Here is a 22,046-nt window from a genome sequence, read left to right as displayed (position 1 = left end):
GTCCTTCACACAGACATATATACTTTACAATAGCATTCATAAACATACATATGTCTCTATCTCAAGGTCACCCACCTTGAGATACATAATGGCTCTTCAACCACTCACACTCTTGGGACATCCACACAGCGCTCCCTCGTGGACACAGTGGTCATTACACCACATACCTCCCCCCTATGTTCAAACTTGTGGGGTTGAACACACAACATCACACCAGGGTCTCGAGACCGGGCACGTATTGCACCTTGCCCCACAGGTCGAGAGAACTGTCTCCATTTGTCATACGGCCTCATCTCTACATTAGGCCTCCCCCGCCCCCAGCGGTCATAATACCGGTCATTGTCTTTGACCCTCCAGTCACGGTCTGTCTGCATCATCAGACACTGTTTAGTCACCACACTGTTACAGTGCCCCTTGTCACCTGATCTTTCTCTCATTGACCGTCTCTCTCGGTTGGTGCGGTCATAAGTCTTAGTCGATCCTGCTGTCTGGCACGAGTCTGACTCAGTCAACGTCTCACAGGAACTACAGCCCTTCAACCTCGTACGGTCTGTCGAATTGCCACTCGCTGACATTCTTCGGCCATCTGCCATGTCACTTCTTGGCGGTACCCCTGGGGTCCTTACATCTTGGTATGAAGGCAGCCGCCACCTGGTATTCCACACTTCTTTATTAATCCGCTGGCGGTCTAGCTTCAACTGTTCAATCTCTTGCAGGTACCCCACTCTATACTCCAAGAGCAATTGAAAGTTCCTCAGGCTTTCCATGGAGCCAACCACCATCATGGGAATCCTTCCCACTTCACCAGACACCTGGTCTTCGTCATCAGGAGGGATCCTCACCCTCACCACACTGGAGACATTCACAAGGTCCTGCATCACCTTCCCGGACCTTCCAATGATTCTCCCAATCAGAGCTTTGGGTACCGGAACCACATCTTTCCTCAAACCCAACCGATCCATAGCCTCTCTTGCTATCTCTAGGCATCGAGCAGCCTTCATATTACTCCGCCTAACCAATTGTTTGACACGTAGACACTGCAAATGCATCTCTTTCAGGACAGCTACTCGGTTTGATGTGTTTTCCCTAGCTGATACTATCACCAACTGCCGAGTCTCAGGTGCCCAGTGCACCTTACACGCTTTGACCGCCTATTTGAAAGCCTCATGCACACCTTCCTCAGCACAGGCTTCTTGCATGTCTTCTGGTACATCAATTACAACCTTGAAGGTCGTGGACTTGCTCTCATCCTGGACAGATGGCTCTGGGTTCCCCACGGACACTTCCCTCAAGATATCTGCCATGACCGGATGACTGTCTTGTGCAGCTCTTGGCTCACCATCTTCCTGAAATTTACAGTCTTCAGGACCCTTTTCCAAGATGGGCTTTGTCAGTTCTGCCTTGCTATCAGTCGGGCAAGGCCGCTGTACGTCTTCGCCCCTCCACTTCTCCTGCAGAAGACCTTTTACTACTCCACTGAGTTCTTGCAGAACTTTATCTTTCTCCTCTGCCAGGTAGCGACGCTCATCCTCTCTCCTGAGAATCTCCTGTTGATGCTTCTCTTGGGCCTCTCTGAGCACCTCCATATCTTCCAACAGGGTCTTGTTCATGGTTTTACACGCTGACAGGTGACCTCTGAGCTCAGAGACTTCCTTCTCCAGCTCATCCACTCTGTGCTCAGCTGCTTGCCTTAGGACTCTTTCCCGTTCGACATGTTCTGTCACAGTCTCCTTTATCAGCTGTATCTCACGATCCTGCTCTCTTTTGTCCATCACGTGTCTCACTACTACCTCTTTAATTATATCGTTAAAGGGTACCACTGGGTCAGTCACCCCAGTCGAGTGAACCCTCCAGTTACCGTCCAGCACCAATGTGTCTAGTCCAGTCGTCTCATCTCCCAGCCCACCATCTGTCTTATCACGAGACATCAGGTCCGTCATTTGGGCAGATGTACTTCTTCTTCTGGTCAGTTCTACCTCTGACCTGTCCATGTCAGGAGCCGTCACTGTCTCAGTGTCCGCTTGCCCCACAGTCGAAGCATCTCCATCGTCAGACCAAACGTCATCAAACAAAAGAAAGTCCCGGCCCCTCTCCCAGGCATAGACTAAGTCCCGTGGTATTCCTCTACCTTGGCACTCACCACCTTTGGTCCCCTCAAACACTACTGTGTCTACTGTGTAGTTCACCGTGACCCCGTGTTTACAGCGAACCCTGACGTTTTTCTCGGTCAGAGAGAAAACGAGAGGCGTTCCTGTCAGAGTCACCTGACTCTCTGAGTCCAGCCGACCAAAGGCTCCTTCCCGGTGCAGCATCACTGTACACATCTGTGGCCCATCATTACTACCCGGAAAGGATATTCCACATTCTGAAAAAGACCTGCACATACACTGCGGTACTCCAGACATACCTACTGAGTCACCCAGTGCTGTCACTTCTTCACACTTGGCCACTTTCTGGACCACCACCCCACTTTGGGTTGCCACTCCAATTTGGGTCACCACCCCCTTTTGGGACCCCACCCCTTTTTGGGTTACCACTCCAATTTGGGTCACCGCCCCCTTTTGTGACTCCACCCCTTTTTGGGTTACCACTCCAATTTGTGTCACCGCCCCCTTTTGGGTTACCACTCCATTTTGTGTCACCGCCCCCTTTTGGGTCACCGCCCCCATTTTGGGTCACCGCCCCCTTTTGGGTCACCGCCCCCTTTTGGGTCACCGCCCCCTTTTGGGATTTCCCCATGTCCGTCCTGCAGAACTTCTTAGGCCACAGTTCACACAGTACAGTTTGTCTTTTAACGATACCACACAAGTCTTTGCTGGCACCACCACAGCTCCTGCTGTCACTGATCACCGGCACCTCCGGCTGCTGTTCACACACACACACAGCGGCTGGTGTCACTGCAGCTCCTGCTGCGCCATCTTCGTGGACCCGCCGATCCACCGGAAGCCGCTTGTCACCTTCGTAACCCCGCCGGGTTACTGGAAGCCGCTTGTCACCCTCAAAGATAAAAAAAAAAAAACACAAAAGCGCACCCATAGGGCCTTACCAGTGCAGGTATAATGGTATAATGACATAATACAGGGTACTCACCCTTAATAGTTGTGTAAAGCCACAACTACTGTACCCGCTTAGTCACATGCAATAAAGCTGCAGCAGGATGGTGTAGACAGACAGCGTCTGCTACCAATGCTCCCAGGGCAGATCCCTTAAAGAAAACACCAGGTCCTTGTGCTGCGAGACCTTCGTGACCCCACTGAGCCACAGCAAGCACCTTCAGGTTTTGCAGAGGAAAAGAAAAAAAAAAGAAAAAAAAACACATGCACAGTCTCTCACATGTCCTGTTCGTGTGCCACTCAGGACGTACCGTCTCCACCTGAGACCGTCCAACACACAGGGCACACCGGGTGCTATTCAGGGAGCCGACCCTCCTCCCAGGGTCCAGGGGCTCAGCGGGTGCTATTCAGGACATCCGTCTCGGCCTGAGACTGCCCAACACTTAAGCCTCACCAGGTCCAAGGTCCTACCATGTGCTCCAGGGCTCTTCCCAACACTGACCCTCCAGGACCTTGCTCACTGAACCCTCCAGGAACACAGTCTTTACCACTGACCCAGGTCAGTAAAACACTTTTTTTTTTTTTTTTTTTTTTTTCTCTCTTTCTTTCCCGACCGGCACCTGCTGGCCGCGCAGGTTCTCGGACCTCTCTACCGCAGAGGTATCCTATAAGTCTTTGCCACTGACTCCTGTCAGCACATCACATGGCTTTAAGACCGTCAGCCCTCCTGGCTCAGCGTTGCCCCCAGCAACCGAATCTGCAGTCCTTTTCCGTTGCCCCTAGCAACAAGGCTACAATATTGCCCTTTGCTTTCTCCACCATATGTGAGGTAGCGCTGTCATGTAAGTAAGGGGTTCTCGCTTGCAGCGATCGAAAAACACATCCGGCACAGGATTTTCCAACAAATCATAGTCTGAGGTTTATTCATCCTTCATAAACCTCCAACAGCAATATACACAGCATTACAGGAGAGCGTCCATTATACAGGCTATTTAGCCCCAGGGATATCTCACCCACGTCAGGGTTCCCATATGGCTGTTTCTCCAGGCCGCAGAAGTCCACTCACTCCTCAGGGACTCTCAGATACTGGCCGCCATTACACACACAGCCGCTCCACAGGCTGCTGTTAGTGAGGAGATCCTTCTCCTCAAGGGACCTTCCAAACTGGACCAATCAGGTCCCAGCATTCACTCCATGTGACCTAACCTGGCCACATTATATGGTCCATAGCCACGCCCACCGGGTCACATGACTATGACCTCACCACAGGTCCTTCACACAGACATATATACTTTACAATAGCATTCATAAACATACATATGTCTCTATCTCAAGGTCACCCACCTTGAGATACATAATGGCTCTTCAACCACTCACACTCTTGGGACATCCACACAGCGCCCCCTCGTGGACACAGTGGTCATTACACCACAATATATACATACATACACACAAAGTATACAGTTATGGCTGAAAGTATTGGAACCCTTGATGTTAAGCATTTATCCCATAAAATTGTTGCAATTACACTTTTTTTACACATGTTTATTTCCTTTGTGTATTGGAAAAACACATAACAAAAACAGTGACGAAAGGAAAATTTGTTCATAATTTCACTCAAAAGCTCAAAAATGGGCCATACAAAACTTTTGGCACCTTTCTAAAATTTGGGGTAAACAACTTTGTTTCACGAATGTAATGCTTGTTCAAACTCACCTGTAGCAAGTAACATGTGGGCAATATGAAAATCACCCCTGAAATCAGATAAAATGGGGAGAAGTTGACACTGTACTTGGGCGGCAGAGAAAAATTGATGAAAGGTTGCAACACAGGATAGTTTGGATGGTGCGTAAGCAGCCCCAATCAAGTTCCAAAGAAATTCAAGCTGTCTTGCAAGCTCACGGTGCAATAGTGTCAGCGTGAACTATATTTTGGCATTGGAATGAAATGCATTGTTATGGCAGGAGACCCAGGAAGACCCCTCTGCTGACATAGAGACATAAAAAAGCTAGACTGCAGTTTGCCGAAATGTACGTGAGTAAGCCAAAAAATCTTTATGTGAAAGCGTCTTATGGACAGATGAGACAATGTTAAAGCTTTTTGTTAAAGCACATCATTCTACAGTTTACCAAAAATAGAATGAGGCTTACAAAGAAAGAACACCGTATCTACAATCAAATATGATGAAGGTTCAAAGATGTTTTTGGGTTGTTTCACTGCCTCTGCCACTGCATGCCTTGACTGTTTACAAAGCATCATGAAATCTGAAGATTACCAAAGGATTTTGGGTCGCAATGCAGTACCCAGTGTCGGAAAGCTGGATTTGCGTCCTCGGTCATGGGTCTTCCAGCAGGAATTTATATCTCATTGAATATGCAAATTGCCTCTTCAGAGAGAAAGAGGACTTTTACTCTACAGCGCAACCTATTGGTAGTAGCGATCCTACAAGTCACAATCAACCCTTTAACGAGTCTTGTAATATGACCTTAGGATAACCCTTTAAGACTCGTTAAAGGGTTGATTGTGACTTGTAGGATCGCTACTACCAATAGGTGGCGCTGTATAGTAAAAGTCCTCTTTCTCTCTGAAGATGCAGTTTGCATATTAAATTTCCCAGAGGAGCATTGCACAGCGAATAAGCCTCCTTACCTTGACAAGCCAGAGCTGGTATGTCACTCTCCATAAGGAGAAACCTTACCCCTTAGACCTCTATCCCATTGAACAGATGTGGAAAGATCTTAAAATTGATGTGGAGCAAAGGCACTTTTCAAATATTAGAGACCTGGAGCAGTTTGGATAAGAAATATTGTTTTGAGGTCCATGCCGTCAGACTCTACACTCCCTTCTCCATGCGAGTGGCGGTCGTGTATCGTCCTCCCGGCCCTACCATCAGTTCCTGGATCATTTTGCCACCTGACTTCCACATTTTCTCTCCTGTGACATCCCCACCCTCATCATGGGCGATTTCAACATCCCTAATGCTCTTCCCCTCTCCCCATCTGCTACTCACCTTTTATCTCTAACCTCTTCGTTCGTCCTTTCGCAGCTTATTAACTCTCCAACGCATGAAGACGGAAACTCCCTCTTGGTCTTCTCTCAGCTTTGTGCAGTGGATGATTTCGGAAACTCCCCTCTCCCGTTCTCTGACCACAACCTTCTTTCATTCTCTATCAAGAACTGCCATCCCGCTCAGGTCACTCCCACTGTCCACACTTATAGAAACATACAGGCCATTAACTCCCAGAAACTTATGAAGAACTTGCAGTCATCATTGGCATCTATCTCCTCCCTCTCATGTCCTGACTCTGCACTGAAGCATTACAGTGAAACACTTCAAAGTGCCCTGGATGAAATTTCACTTCCTATACATAGAACAACACGACACAGACGGTGACAACCCTATCACACCCTGCAAACACGTTTCCTGCAGCAGTGCTCCAGGTGTGCCGAATGCCTGTGGAGAAAATCCAAGCTACACAAAGATTTCATCCATTATAAGTTTATGCTTAGAACATACAACACTGCCCTTCACCTCTCCAAACAAACCTATTTCAACACCCTCATCACCTCACTGTTTAATAACCCTAAACATTTCTTTGACACTTTTCATTCCCTACTCAACCCAAGATTGCAGGCCACAACCATGGAGCTGTCACATCTCCTCCAGTCCATTTCCCCTGCTGTCACCGACCACCTGACAAAATTATTTAACCTCTCTCTCTCTCTCTCTTCTGGTATCTTTCCCTCCTCATTTAAGCATGCCATTATACATCCACTACTTAAAAAAACATCCCTCGACCAAAACTGTGCCGCGAACTGTAGACCTGTCTCTAATCTTCCCTTCATCGCTAAACTCCTGGAACGCCCGGTCCACTCGCGTCTTATCCGCTATCTCTCTGATAACTCTCTTCTCGACCCTCTCCAATCCGGTTTCCGCTCTTTACACTCTACTGAAACTGCCCGCACTAAAGTCTCTAATGATCTACTAACAGCTAAATCTAATGGTCATTACTCCATGCCAATTCTCTTGGATCTCTCTGCAGCATTCAACACTGTGGATCACCACCTCCTCCTCACTATGCTCTGCTCCATCGGCATCAAGGACACCGTTCTCTCCTGGTTTTTCTCCTATCTCTCTGACCACTCCTTTACTGTATCTTTTGCTGGCTCCTCCTCCCCACATCATCCACTTACTGTTGGGGTTACTCAAGGATCGGTTCTAGGCCTCCTCTTTTTCTCTTTGTACACTGCCCTTATTGGTCAAACAATCAGTATGTTTGGTTTCCAGTACCATCTCTATGCTGATGACACCCAATTATATGCTTGTTCTCCTGACATCAGCCCTGCCTTCTTAGAAAACACCAGCGATTGTCTAAACGCTGTGTCTAACATCATGTCCTCACTGTATCTGAAACTGAACCTGTCAAAGACTGAACTCCTTGTGTTTCCTCCCTCTACTAATGCACCTATGCCCGACATTGCCATTTCTGTGTGTGGTTAGACTATTACTTCCCAGCAACATGCCTGCTGTCTTGGGGTCATACTAAACTCCGAGCTTTCATTTGCCCCCCACATCCGATCACTGGCTCGCTCTTGTTATCTGCACCTCAAAAACATTTCTAGAAGTCGATCTTTTCTTACTTTTGATGCCGCAAAAATTCTTACTGTTTCTCTTATTCATTCTCTTCTATTGTAACTCTCTTCTAATCGGTCTCCCTCTTACCAAACTCTCCCCCTCCAATCTGTCTTGAATGCTGCAGCCAGGATCATATTCCTTGCCAATCGTTACACCGATGCCTCTACCTTGTGCCAGTCATTACACTGGCTACCCATCCACTCCAGAATCCAGTACAAATTTATTACCCTCACCCACAAAGCACTCCACGGCTCAGCACCACCCTACATCTCCTCCCTCGTCTCAGTTTACCACCCTACCCGTGCCCTCCGTTCTGCTGATGACTGTCGGAGAAGAGATTTCTAGGTCTCTTCACGTATATCTGTCTTATGGGTACCCATGGATTGAAGCATAATCAGAGAGACAGACTGCACATTGCATTTCCAAATAGTCTCCCAAAGTTTTTATTGACAGTGTGATTTTTTATAGAACATGATCACAGGAACTAAGATTACGTAACAATTGGCAAAATAAAAAGGGAGGTTACATAATAATCTAGCAGAAATATGAGTTATACAATTGGTTGTCAAACACATCCTGAGACACGAGATAGATTACATAATAAAATGTGGGTGAACATTCCAGAACTTTTCATATGTCAGCGTGACCTGGTTCAAAAGTTGAAGTTCTCAAGAGAATTTGGACTGAGTTACAGAATTTTGGATACAACAATATGTTCTGGACCAATTTCAGGGAATCTATGCCGAACTATCAGGCCATAGAAAAATCTGCACGTAGACTGATGATAACTGGATAAAAGGTCATCCTTGCACAATACTATTTTCTAGTATTATATTCAGAACAGAAATTAACACCTTCTTTAACATGACCTGAGGTTAGCATCCTCAATAATCAGAACCTCCCACTCCCATCTCCAAGACTATACACATGCTGCGCCAATTCTTTGGAATGCACTTCCCAGGTCAATACAATTAGTGCCCAATCCCTACAATTTTAAGCGTGCTCTAAAAACACCTTTATTCAGACTGGCCTACTGCCTCAACGCATTAACCAACTGTCGCTGTGTGGCACTGAAGCAATTGCCAGGGGACCACCACAATGCAGGGAGACTACAGTACATAAGATGAGGTGCAAACAACAAAGGGTTAATTTTTTTACAGGCAAGGAATGCAGTGTTTAGGAAAATGCAGAAATGGGTATGCAATGAAAACAGACAATTTACAAGAGTAATATTCTCTAGCTGGGCTGTCAAATAGCACAGAGCACCAACTATCACAGCTCAGTGTGTTTATCCAAATGGCAGGACAACACAGTAAAGGAATGTATGATGCTACACTAACTATAACCTATCTGGCCTTTGCTAACCTGGCCACATGGCTGCTGTGCTCTATTTATTGCAGCCTATCCTGTACCCTAGCATGTGCGCAGAAAGGGTTAACACTCACAGTGGCGTTGGTATCTCACTCCATTCCCAGGGGGCCTGCAGCTTTGCAAGATGGTGCGCACTTCTTCCTGGAAGCTATGTGCAACGTGGTCTTTTACTTGTGTGTAGGTCCAGTGATGCTCCTATAAACAATGGATTTCCTCCTCTGGATTCCTTTCTTGTCTTTTCTACGTGGCTCCTCACGGCAACATAGGAAAGCCACCTTGTTATCCCCAGAATAGTTTACAAAGTGTTTCCTTCACAGCTCAGGCACGTGTCATTCCTGCAGAAATCCTGGCTCTCTCTTCACACACAGAAAAGCAGCCCGTCCCCTTTCCAGTGCTAGCAGAAGAGACCAAAACAGTCTTTACAGCAGGGAAGCGCAGAATATCCCATTGCTCTACTCAAGGGGGTGCTGTCTCTTAAAGTGGCAGCTTGTCTCTACGGTCCATACCAATGCCACCCCCTTACAGCACAGTCAAAAGTTTTACCATTACCAGGTTCCCCACATCATGTTCCCACATGCTTTATGCATCTACTAGCGCTCTGTGTCTGTACTGTTACACACTTAACTTTATGGCTGGTCCGAACAATGAAGGCAACTGTTACCACCCACCTTTCGTGTCTACCTTTTTCCCTCAGATTGTAAGCTTGCGAGCAGGGCCCTCATTCCTCTTGGTATCTGTTATGATCTATGTGATTATTGTTATGCTGTAATGTCTATCGTCTGTACAAGTCCTCTCTGAAATGTAAAGTGCTGTGAAATATGTTGATGCTATAGAAATAAAATTGTTATTATTGTCCAAAATTTCAGTTGATAGGCGTAAGAAGCTTCTTGATGGTTATAGAAAGCAATTGATTGCAGTTATTTATTCCAAAGGGTGTGTAGCTAAATATTAAGCTGAGGGTGCCAACAATTTTTTTCGGATTTTGTGGTAAATTATGTCCAATTTGCTTTTTTTTAACTCAATTTTTTATGTGTTGTTTTAATACACACAAGGGAAATAAACATATGTATTGAATAACAAAATGTGTGTAATTGCAACAATTTTCTGGGAGAAATACTTCATTTTCTGGAACAACTTCAAGGGTGCCTACACTTTTTGATATTACTGTGTATGTATGTGTGTATGTGTATATATATAATATATGTATGTATATTATATAATATTATATATACAGCTCTGGCAAAAATTAAGAGACAACCACATCAAAACCCTGTCATGGCCAGCCCATTCTCCAGATCTGAATCCCAATGAAAACCTCTGGAATGTAATCAAGGGGATGATGGATAGTCACAAGCCATCAAACAAAGAAGAACTGCTTAAATTTTTGAGCCAGAAGCAGTGTGAAAGGCTAATGGCAAGCATGCCAAGACGCATGAAATCTGTTTTTAAAAATCATGGTTATACCACAAAATATTGATTTCTTAACTCCTCCTGAGTAGAGTTGAGCGATACCGTCCGATAATTCAAAGTATCGGATCGGAATGGATCGGCCGATCTTAAAAAAAAAAAAAAAAGTATCGGTATCGCCGATTCCGATACCGGAAGTCCCATTCAAGTCTATGGGACTTCCGGTATCGGAATAAGAAAAATCCTGTTTTTCCCTTGTACAGCCTCTCTGGGGTCTGTACGGGCCTTCCGGTGGTCTGTGCCGGCCTGCCAGGGGGTCTGTGCAGGCTCCGGTGGTCTGTGCCGGCCTGCCGGGGGGCTGTGCAGGGTCCGGTGGGCTGTGCCTGCCTGCCGGGGGGCTGTGCCTGCCTGCCGGGGGGCTGTGCAGGCTCCGGGGGGCTGTGCCGGCCTGCCGGGGGCTGTGCAGGCTTCGGGGGTCTGTGCAGGCATCGTCCGATGGGACTACAAGTCCCATCGGGCGATGCCTGCTACCATGACAGTGATTGACACATTAGCCAATGATGGGACAGTAGTAGTCCCATCATCCGGCTAATGTGTTGAATGTAAAAAAAAAAAAAAAATTACATGCTACATACATACAACATGCATACTACATACATGCTACATTCATACTACATACTACATACATGCTACATTCATACTACATATATACTACATGCAACATACACACTACATATATACTACATGCATGCAACATGCATACTACATATATACTACATGCAACATACATACTACATATATACTACATGCAACATACATACTACATACACTCACTGGCCACTTTATTAGGTACACCATGCTAGTAAGGGGTTGGACCCCCTTTTGCCTTCAGAACTGCCTCAATTCTTCGTGGCAGAGATTCAACAAGGTGCTGGAAGCATTCCTCAGAGATTTTGGACCATATTGACATGATGGCATCACACAGTTGGCGCAGATTTGTCGGCTGCACATCCCTGATGCGAATCTCCCGTTCCACCACATCCCAAAGATGCTCTATTGGATTGAGATCTGGTGACTGAGGAGGCCATTTGAGTACAGTGAACTCATTGTCATGTTCAAGAAACCAATCTGAGATGATTCGAGCTTTATGCCATGGCGCATTATCCTGCTGAAAGTAGCCATCAGATGTTGGGTACATTGTGGTCATAAAGGGATGGACATGGTCAGCAACAATACTCAGGTAGGCTGTGGCGTTGCAACGATGCTCAATTGGTACCAAGGGGCCCAAAGAGTGCCAAGAAAAAATTCCCCACACCATGACACCACCACCACCAGCCTGAACCGTTGATACAAGGCAGGATGGATCCATGCTTTCATGTTGTTTACGCCAAATTCTGACCCTACCATCCGAATGTCGCAGCAGAAATCGAGACTCATCAGACCAGGCAACGTTTTTCCAATCTTCTACTGTCCAATTTCGATGAGCTTGTGCAAATTGTAGCCTCAGTTTCCTGTTCTTAGCTGAGAGGAGTGGTACCCAGTGTGGTCTTCTGCTGCTGTAGCCCATCTGCCTCAAAGTTCGACGCACTGTGCGTTCAGAGATGCTCTTCTGCCTATCTTGGTTGTAACGGGTGGCAATTTGAGTCACTGTTGCCTTTCTATCAGCTCGAACCAGTATGCCCATTCTCCTCTGACCTCTGGCATCAACAAGGCATTTCCGGCCACAGAACTGCCGCTCACTGGATTTTTTTTCTTTTTCGGACCATTCTCTGTAAACCCTAGAGATGGTTGTGCGTGAAAATCCCAGTAGATCAGCAGTTTCTGAAATACTCAGACCAGCCCTTCTGGCACCAACAATCATGCCACGTTCAAAGGCACTCAAATCACCTTTCTTCCCCATACTGATGCTCGGTTTGAACTGCAGGAGATTGTCTTGACCATGTCTACATGCCTAAATGCACTGAGTTGCCGCCATGTGATTGGCTGATTAGAAATTAAGTCTTAACACACAGTTGGACAGGTGTACCTAATAAAGTGGCCAGTGAGTGTATATACTACATGCATGCAACATGCATACTACATATATACTACATGCTACATACATACTACATATATACTACATACATACTGCATGCTACATACATACTACATGCTACATACATACCACATACATACTACATACATACTACATGCTACATATATACTACATATATACTACATGCTACATACATACTACATATATGCTACATACATACTACATATATACTACATACATACTACATACATACTACATGCATGCTACATACATACTACATGCTACATACATACTACATATATACTACATGCTACATACATACTACATATATGCTACATACATACTACATACATACTACATGCTACATACATACTACATGCTACATACATACTACATATATACTACATGCTACATACATACTACATATATGCTACATGCATGCTACATACATACTGCATGCTACATGCATGCTACATACATACTACATACATACTACATGCTACATACATACCACATATATACTACATACATACTACATACAATACATTCATACAATACATACATAGACATACAGTACATATAACATAGAGTAACATACTTACCAATACTTGTCACATTGTTCCCCGAAGCCATTGTCTTTTACGGAATAAATATTAACATAACAAACCACAAAAATACTCACCCACGATCCGAAGCAGTCCACGAGTGTGTCCCACGACGATCTTGGGTAGAGAACTGCAGCATCAGCTGTTGCTGCCGTTCTCTACGGGCTGCAGGAATCCAATGACGGAAGGTAGGTATCCTTCCGCACTGTATTCCTCCGCCACTTAAAAAAAAAAAAGTCCCTAGTCTCACTTTATGCCATTGCTGCGTGGGAAATTCCCACACAGCAATGGCATAAAGTGAGACTAGGGACTTTTTTTTTTTTAAGTGGCGGAGGAATACAGTGCGGAAGGATACCTACCTTCCGTCATTGGATTCCTGCAGCCCGTAGAGAACGGCAGCAACAGCTGATGCTGCAGTTCTCTACCCAAGATCGTCGTGGGACACACTCGTGGACTGCTTCGGATCGTGGGTGAGTATTTTTGTGGTTTGTTATGTTAATATTTATTCCGTAGACGACAATGGCTTCGGGGAACAATGTGACAAGTATTGGTAAGTATGTTACTCTATGTTATATGTACTGTATGTCTATGTATGTATTGTATGAATGTATTGTATGTAGTATGTATGTAGTATATATGTGGTATGTATGTAGCATGTAGTATGTATGTAGTATGTATGTAGCATGCATGTAGCATGCATTATGTATGTAGCATGCATGTAGTATATATGTAGTATGTATGTAGCATGTAGTATGTATGTAGCATGCATGTAGTATGTATGTAGTATGTATGTAGCATGTAGTATGTATGTAGCATGTAGTATGTAGTATGTATGTGGTATGTATGTAGCATGTAGTATGTATGTAGCATGTAGTATGTATGTAGTATGTATGTAGCATGCATGTAGCATGCATTATGTATGTAGCATGCATGTAGTATATATGTAGTATGTATGTAGCATGTAGTATGTATGTAGCATGCATGTAGTATGTATGTAGTATGTATGTAGCATGTAGTATGTATGTAGCATGTAGTATGTAGTATGTATGTGGTATGTATGTAGCATGTAGTATGTATGTAGCATGCAGTATGTATGTAGCATGCATGTAGTATGTATGTAGTATGTATGTAGTATATATGTAGCATGTAGTATGTATGTAGCATGCATGTAGTATATATGTGTTATGTATGTAGTATGTATGTATATATGTGGTATGTATGTGGTATGTATGTAGTATGTATGTAGTATGTATGTGGTATGTATGTAGTATGTATGTAGTATGTATGTGGTATGTATGTAGCATGTAGTATGTATGTAGCATGCATGTAGTATGTATGTAGTATTTTTTTTTTTTTTTTTTTAACATTTAACACATTAGCCGGATGATGGGACTACTACTGTCCCATCATTGGCTAATGTGTCAATCACTGTCATGGTAGCAGGCATCGCCAGATGGGACTTGTAGTCCCATCGGACGATGCTTGCACAGACCCCCGGACATCAGCACAGCCCCCCGGCAGGCCGGCACAGCCCCCCGGCAGGCCGGTACAGACCCCCACAGGGTGCACAGACCACCGGCAGGCCGGCACAGCCCCCCGGCAGGCCGGTACAGACCCCCACAGGGTGCACAGACCACCGGCAGGCCGGCACAGCCCCCCGGCAGGCCGGTACAGACCCCGGGCAGTCCACACAGCCCCCCGGCAGGCCGGCAGAGACCCCCGGAAGGCCCGAAATGACGGCGCATCATGATGCGCACACACCGCGCATCATGATGACGTCAGGCTGTCAATCAACTTTGAACTTCCGATTCCGATGCCGACTTCCGATATTGAAAAAATATCGGAAGTCGGTATCGGAATTCCGATACAGCAAGTATCGGCCGATACCCGATACTTGCGGTATCGGAATGCTCAACACTACTCCTGAGTATTTTTGTTTCTAAATGATTTAAAAAATAAACCTATAAAGAGAAAAATCAGACAAACTGATCATTTGGAAGTGGTCTCTTAATTTTTGCCAGAGCTGTATTTAAAAAAAAAAAAAAAAAAAAGAAATCTAGTGTCACGCTGTGACGGTCTTAGGTATGGAAGGGGACCTCAAACTATCCCTGGAACTGGGACCCTAACTATCCCTGTTCTGAGGGTTCTCTTGATGGTAGACAGTCCTGAGTATCCGACCTCACTATGCTCATGTTAATCCCTGTTCTATCCCATCCCCACCCCATGGAGCCTGGGACAGAAATGTAATGTGAACAAGCAACAAGTCAAAACAGGGATAATGGAAACCCTCTATCATACAAAAGCACTAATCAACAATAGGAAGGAGGATAGGGACAGGGAGGAATAAACTAAATGGGAACAAGGACCAGGAGATAAACACACATGTACAACAAAACACCTCTGCAACAACTTCTCTCCAAAACACTAAGCTTAAGCACACAGCGCAGAAAGATGAATCTCCAATAGCAACAACAAACTTCTATTCAGTACAGTGTCTCCTAAGAGCAAGGAAGCAGAGCTTTCACTGGCAAGGCAGAGCGGGTCTGGCCAGGTTTTATAGGAAGAGTTTTCAACCAGTTCAGGAGCTGCATGTCTCTGACCATCACAGAATGGGTCATTAAACTCTTCAGCATCAAAGGAAACAAAATTAATTTAATACGGGATCCAAACATACAGGCTAAATGGAAGATCTGCACTTCACAATATGCAGTGATCTTCTACACCCAGATCACCCAGGTTGGCTTAACACACTTATGCCATCTAGAAAACATATTTGTTTCCATCCACGGCTGCCTATTAAACTTACATTTTTTTATGATAGAGAAAAGACAAGGAGTTTGACAGACTGGCTGAAAGATTTCATACCCTGGCTGCAGTTGTTAGCCGATTGGAAGAAAACCTCGTATCACATGTGAAGAATGTGGAGGTGAGTGATGATTACATGTAGATAACTGTTAGGGAAGAGTCAGACGGCCGTAAAACGTGGACGAGGATCGCAACACTATGCTTGGACTGGCCGTCGGGTTCTCCCGACCCTAGCGTGACATTTCCATAAAAATATATGCAGTCATGTTTGGGTTGGGAGATCCGATGGCCAGTTTGAGCATTGCGTTGCTGTCCTCATCTGAGTTATACGACCGTCTGACTCTTTCCTTCCGTAGTACAGTATATACTTTGTAGTGTGTTTCAGTCTATTCACTTATTGAATTCTGTGTTTGATATTAGAAGGGTGGATCACACAGACAAAAATCAACGTATTCGACCACATTAATGGTTTGACAGGGCTGACACAGAAAAAGACTCAGCTATGGACACATATATATACATTTGCTCATCTCGTATTTGTTATGATTTCGTCCTTTATCTGACAATTAATGTAATCATACTTCCCACTATTCACTACTTACTTACATCTTCTTCCTGTTTCAAGGCATATTTTCTTATCCAGCCAGAGACATATCCTATGGAGTTCCTGCAAGGATCAGTCCACCCAATGAACAGCTATACCCTAGAACTCTGTAACAGCATTTACCCAACTTATGTAAGTACCCTCAGGCTCAGTCATTCAGTGACAGAAGAGCAAAGTGCTTGGTGAGCGCAGTTGCACAGGTGGTTCCCCTTTAAAGAAGTAAAAAGCTGAGCTTAAAGAAAAATTAAAAGGAAGGTACTTCTCAGAACACTCACCCTGAATCTTTCACTGCAGTGGACCTACACACATTCTCAATGTGATCAGCTCCCAACTATTCCCCTTCTTCCTACCGCCTACGTGGCTAAATTTAAGAGTAACCATTGTTTTTGTTTCATAAATCAACAGTACACATGAAATTGAGAAACTTTGTAATATATCTTATCAGAGAAATCTGCTTATTTCATTTTTCTCCTGTACTGATCATTCATTCTCAAAACTATCAATTCACGGGTAAAATTTGTATTCAGTGAAGACAGATTATTACATTACTGCGATAGGAGGTGACAGTTGGTACTGATAAAATTCTATGTATACAGGAGTAAAAAGGAGAAGAAACAGAGCTCATTCTTCATCCTCTCCCCTTTCTTATATATAGAATGTTATAAAACCAACTGTCATCTCCTATCTCAGTAATGGAAAAATCACTGAACAATTTGCATAGATTTTACTGAGAGATTTAAAGATTAACGATCAATCCAGGAGGAATAAGAAGCATATTTCTCTGATAAGATATATGACAAAGTTGCTTATTTTCATGGGCGCGTTTGATTTATGATTTAAAAATTACAACTATGGTTATTCTTCAAGTGTGCACAACTCAACTTTACTGTTCGACTGCGAAAAAATACACAATGCATTTTAGCCCAAACCCTGCAATGTTTAAGTGAACAAAGTATAACAAAATCAATACTGCATTCTCCTATTCCCATCTGCTTTCCAGTCAACCAAAGTCTCACTCAAGAGACTGGATTGCCTACCATAAGCCTAACACATTTTAATCTCGTATACATGTAGAAAAATTTGAGACTCCTCAGTTGTTGATACCTCTTAATGACTAAAGTGAAAAGATGATAAATAACAAACTTTCGGGACAACTCGGGTCTCTTCATCAGGCATAGTATAACACAAAATCTGAAGAGACAAATATTTATACCCAACAAGACACAGGAATAATGGAGTAAAGAAGACAAGTAACGTGATGAAGAACTATCAATATGGAAAGGGGTGAAACATTTGTGGCCGTAAATATTAGAGCAGTTCACAGATAAGGAGTGTGAACATTTTATGTTCTCCTGAGTAAGGTCTGATCCATAGTTGTGATGCCCCCATATGGTCTGATGAGCACATTCCTTAACGGATGAAAAATAAATTAATCCAATGCGACAAATTCATTCCTGTTCTGAATGTGTCAAAGGTTGTCATGAGTTTGAACTCTCAGACTCTTCTGTCTCTTTGGGATGTGAAGTTAGGTTTCAATACCAGCAATTTCATGATTATGATGCTGTGATCAGAGCTAGATACAAAAAAATTTGACCACAGGTAGATCTATTTTATTCTGTTCTATGGCAATGAGAATTCATCCTTGTTTTAAGTTTTTGTCCTATCTCATCTACATATAGACCCCCAGCTGGACATTTAGTACATATAATTAAGTACACTTCATTAGGTGTGATGCAGCTGAAAGTATCTGGGATCTTGTAGTCCTGATGTGAGTTGCGAATCTTTAACTTGTCCGTTGTCAGATAATATCCACACCACTAAGTCAGGGCTTCCCTCCTTTTGGATTCCTAGCCATTGGAAAGAGCCATGCAACAGAATGAACCTGTCAACCCTTCTAAGTCAGTGGAAACTAGCCCTACACTGCAACTCCTCCTGGGCATCTCCAAAGTTGTCCAACCCATCTCGACTCTCCGAGCTCAGCACGGCTGTCATTGTTTCCTGTTTCCTACCAGGCTGACAGGACTCCAGCAAAGGCTCTCACTAGAATAACCCCACCAACTCCAGCAATGTCCTCCACAACAGCTGATCCTTTGGCACTCACTGGAAATCATAAGTCACTGCCAGAGGAGTCTGGCATCAGCTCTTTCATCAAACGCTAAAAATCTTTCCACTTTTCTAATTTGCTAGTGTATGACAATTCTTCAGCATTATAGCACTTGCTTTGATAATTGTAATTATTTTTAGCAGCTTCACTTACTGATGCTTGTATATCATAGAATCATAGAATCGTAGAGTTGGAAGGGACTTCCTGGGCCATCTGGTCCAACCCCCTGCTCAAAGCAGGATTCGCTAAGTTATCCCAGACAGATGTCTGTCCAGCCTCTGTTTGAAGACTTCTATTGAAGGAGAACTCACCACCTCTCGTGGCAGCCTGTTCCACTCATTGATCACTCTAAAGGGCATGTCACACTAAGAGATATCGCTAGCAATATCGCTATAACTAGTGACGTTATAGCGATATTGCTAGCGATATCTCTGTGTCTGATACTTACCTACGACCGGCTCCCCCGTTGGTTATCGCTGATCGCGCGAGAACGTTCAGGACTGTTTCTCGTCGTCAGCTTCCTGCGGCGCTTCCTGCTGTGAGGACGAGCGACGCGTGGAGCCGGGCGGGAGGACGCAGGATCGCCTGGTGTGACAGGTAAGTAGCGATCCCCGTCCCCAGCGATGTCGCTAGTGAGATCTGCCTGTGTGGCAGCTCACTAGCGACCACTTAGCGATGTACCAGCGATCCTGACCGCGTCATATCGCTGGTCGGGATCGCTGGTACATCGCTAAGTGTGACAGTACCTTTACTGTCAAAAAGTTTTTTCTAATATCTAATCTGTGTCTCCTCCCATTCAGTTCCATCCCATTGCTTCTAGTCTTTCCTTGTGCAAATGAGAATAAAGATGATCCTTCTACAATGTGACAGCCCATGAGATAATTGTAGACAGCTATTAAGTCTCCTCTCAGTCTTCTCTTCTGCAAGCTAAACATTCCCAAATCCTGCAACCTTTCCTCATAAGACAGGGTTTGCAGACCGGTCACCATTCTGGTCGCTCTTTTCTGAACTTGCTCCAGTTTGTTGATGTCTTTTTTAAAATGTGGCGCCCAAAACTGGACACAGTATTCCAGATGAGGTCTCACCAAAGAGGATTAAAGGGCAATAATGACTTCACATGATCTAGACTGTATGCTTCTGTTAATACATCCTAGAATTGCATTTGCCTTTTTTGCTGCTGCATCACACTGTTGACTCATATTTAGTCTGTGATCTATTAGTGTACCCAAGTCTTTTTCACATGTGCTGTTGCTTAGCCCTATTCCTCACATTCTGTATATGCTTTTTTCATTTTTATTTGCCAGATGTAGTACTTTGCATTTTTCTCTGTTAAAAACCATTCTGATAGTTGCTGCCCACTTCTCCAGTTTATTTATATCTTTTTGAATCCTCTCTCTCTCTTCTCTAGTATTAGCTATCCGTTCCTAGCTTTGTGTCATCAGCAAATTTAATCAGTTTACCCTAAATATTTAAATTGTGTATGAGAACATGATTTGGTTCATTTTTCTATTCATCTTGCTCTCTAAATTCTGATATAACCTGCTTCTTACAGAAACGTAGACTGCAAATAATGGTCCTGCAGCCTCTGAGTAACCTTTCCGAGTATTTAAGGGGACCAAAGAATCTGATCCGGAAGAGAATGGACAAACTTTTAGACTATGAGAACTTGGAGGAGAGGCACAGTGAAACTGGAAAGATGACATGGGAAGAGGAGGACATAGTGAACACATACAAGACCATTCATTCCATGCTGTTGTCTGAGCTGCCCAGCTGTATCCAGCTGTCCTATCAGTTGCTTCATAGTATTTTCCTCAGTTTCATTGCTGTGCAGAAAGATTTGGCTGCTCAAGGATCTTTTGCAGCAGAAGAACATTCTTCTCAGGTAATACAAAAAGAAATATATGTAGTATATACAGTTTATGAGCAAATTTGTATTCAAAAGTCCACTATAGATTGCAATGAGATGGGTAGGGTAGGAATTGCAATGGCAAGGGTAGGGTAGCCAGAGCTTAGAGCCACCACAATGGCCATCTCTAATTCTGAAGGACTGGCTTTTCTGTGGATTGCGTATTCAGAATTCCTCTCCTTTCAGTTCATTGGAAACATGTACAGTTCTATTGTCTCTGGCTAAAACATGAATTCAGGAAATGGAAAAAGATAAAGAAAGAAGTAAGAAACAAGCATGGATGAGGGAGAATGCAGGAGTGGGATGGGAATGAAATAGGAAAGAAAAGCTGAGAGAAAGGAATGAAAGAAGGAAAAGGTGGTAGAGGGATTAATCAGGACAGAGGAAGGCAGGAAGGATTGAAGTAAAGTGGAAGTGAGGATGGGAGGGAGGAAGTCTAAGATAGACGGAGGAAAAGAGACAGGGTAGGAAAAAAGGAAGGAGAGAAAAGAGGAAGCATTGGTAAGAGGATGTGTGGATAAATGACAGGAAGAAAGGCTAGGTAGACAGGCAGAAATGGACCATTAAAGAAAAGAAAGGTAAAATAATGAAAAAGCTTGAAGGAGGATGGGTGAGTGGGAATAAAGCCTGTTTCACACTTCAGTTTTTTAACGTCAGTCAAAATCCTCCGTTTTGCAAAAAAAACATCCACCATTTTTTTTGGCGGATCCGTTTTTTTCCCATTGACTTGCATTGCGGCGGATTTTGACGGATGGTCATCGGTTGCATCCGTTTTTGACGTATCAGTCATAATTTCAGCGTCCGCTCTCTTGAGTGGACGGACAATGAAACGTTTTTTGTGTGCATTAAAATAGCGGATCCTTTTTATACTGAGCATGCCCGGAATAATTTCCTTTCAAGAGTTTTTTAACCCCAAATCCCGTTCTGGCCGAGTCAGTCTCTCTCTCTTTAAATTTCATGCACTACCGACTAAAGCGGATCCGTTCAAAAAACGAATCCGGTGGCATCCGTTTGTCACAAAACGGACACGGATTCGTTTTTTCACATTCTGGCGGATTTTGACTGATGCCAGAAAACTGAAGTGTGAAAAAGGCCTAAAGGAGGTACAAAGGAGAGGGAAGTAGAGCTGGGGATAGAAGAAGGAAGAGAGGTTGAAAAATACTAATAAAGAATAAAAAAATAAATATCACACAGATAATAAAAGGTCATTTGCGTGGGGGTTTTCAGTGTCAAGATTAATTTTGTGAAAAAGAGCCTATTTTGAAAATATTAATTTGAGCACAGGCTTCATTCATTGACCCTTCCATTGATGGTGCAGCCCACGTCACCCTGTGCGCTGCTCTCTGCCACACTGGTGAGTGGGTAGCACGGTGTTGTTCTGTTTCCCTAAACAAACAGATGTTAAGTCCCCCTCTATGTCCCCTCATATACAAATGTTTTAGCATTCAACCACTTGGTGGCAGTATTTCAGTTACAAACGACACAGGACACGATAAGGCATACTATATGTGTGTATATAT

The 22,046-nt window shown here is 44.0% G+C and overlaps 1 protein-coding gene across 5 annotated transcripts in view; it reads left to right on the top strand.

Moving 5' to 3' along the window:
• ARHGEF37 (Rho guanine nucleotide exchange factor 37) overlaps positions 1-22,046 on the top strand; it is a 233,486-nt gene that overhangs the window by 163,149 nt on the left and 48,291 nt on the right. For all 5 annotated transcript variants that reach the window (XM_073575190.1, XM_073575193.1, XM_073575192.1 and 2 more), the window contains exons 9-11: positions 15,929-16,033; positions 16,538-16,648; positions 20,173-20,502. In XM_073575190.1, the coding sequence (XP_073431291.1) occupies positions 15,929-16,033; positions 16,538-16,648; positions 20,173-20,502 (546 nt within the window). The remainder of the gene's footprint in view (positions 1-15,928; positions 16,034-16,537; positions 16,649-20,172; positions 20,503-22,046) is intronic.

The sequence above is a fragment of the Dendrobates tinctorius genome, unplaced genomic scaffold (assembly GCF_039654945.1).
Source record: "Dendrobates tinctorius isolate UK_male_01 unplaced genomic scaffold, ASM3965494v1 ptg000043l, whole genome shotgun sequence".
NCBI lineage: Eukaryota > Metazoa > Chordata > Amphibia > Anura > Dendrobatidae > Dendrobates > Dendrobates tinctorius.
The sequence above is the reverse complement of the archived record's forward strand: the minus strand, read 5'-3'. Positions and strand labels throughout refer to the sequence as shown.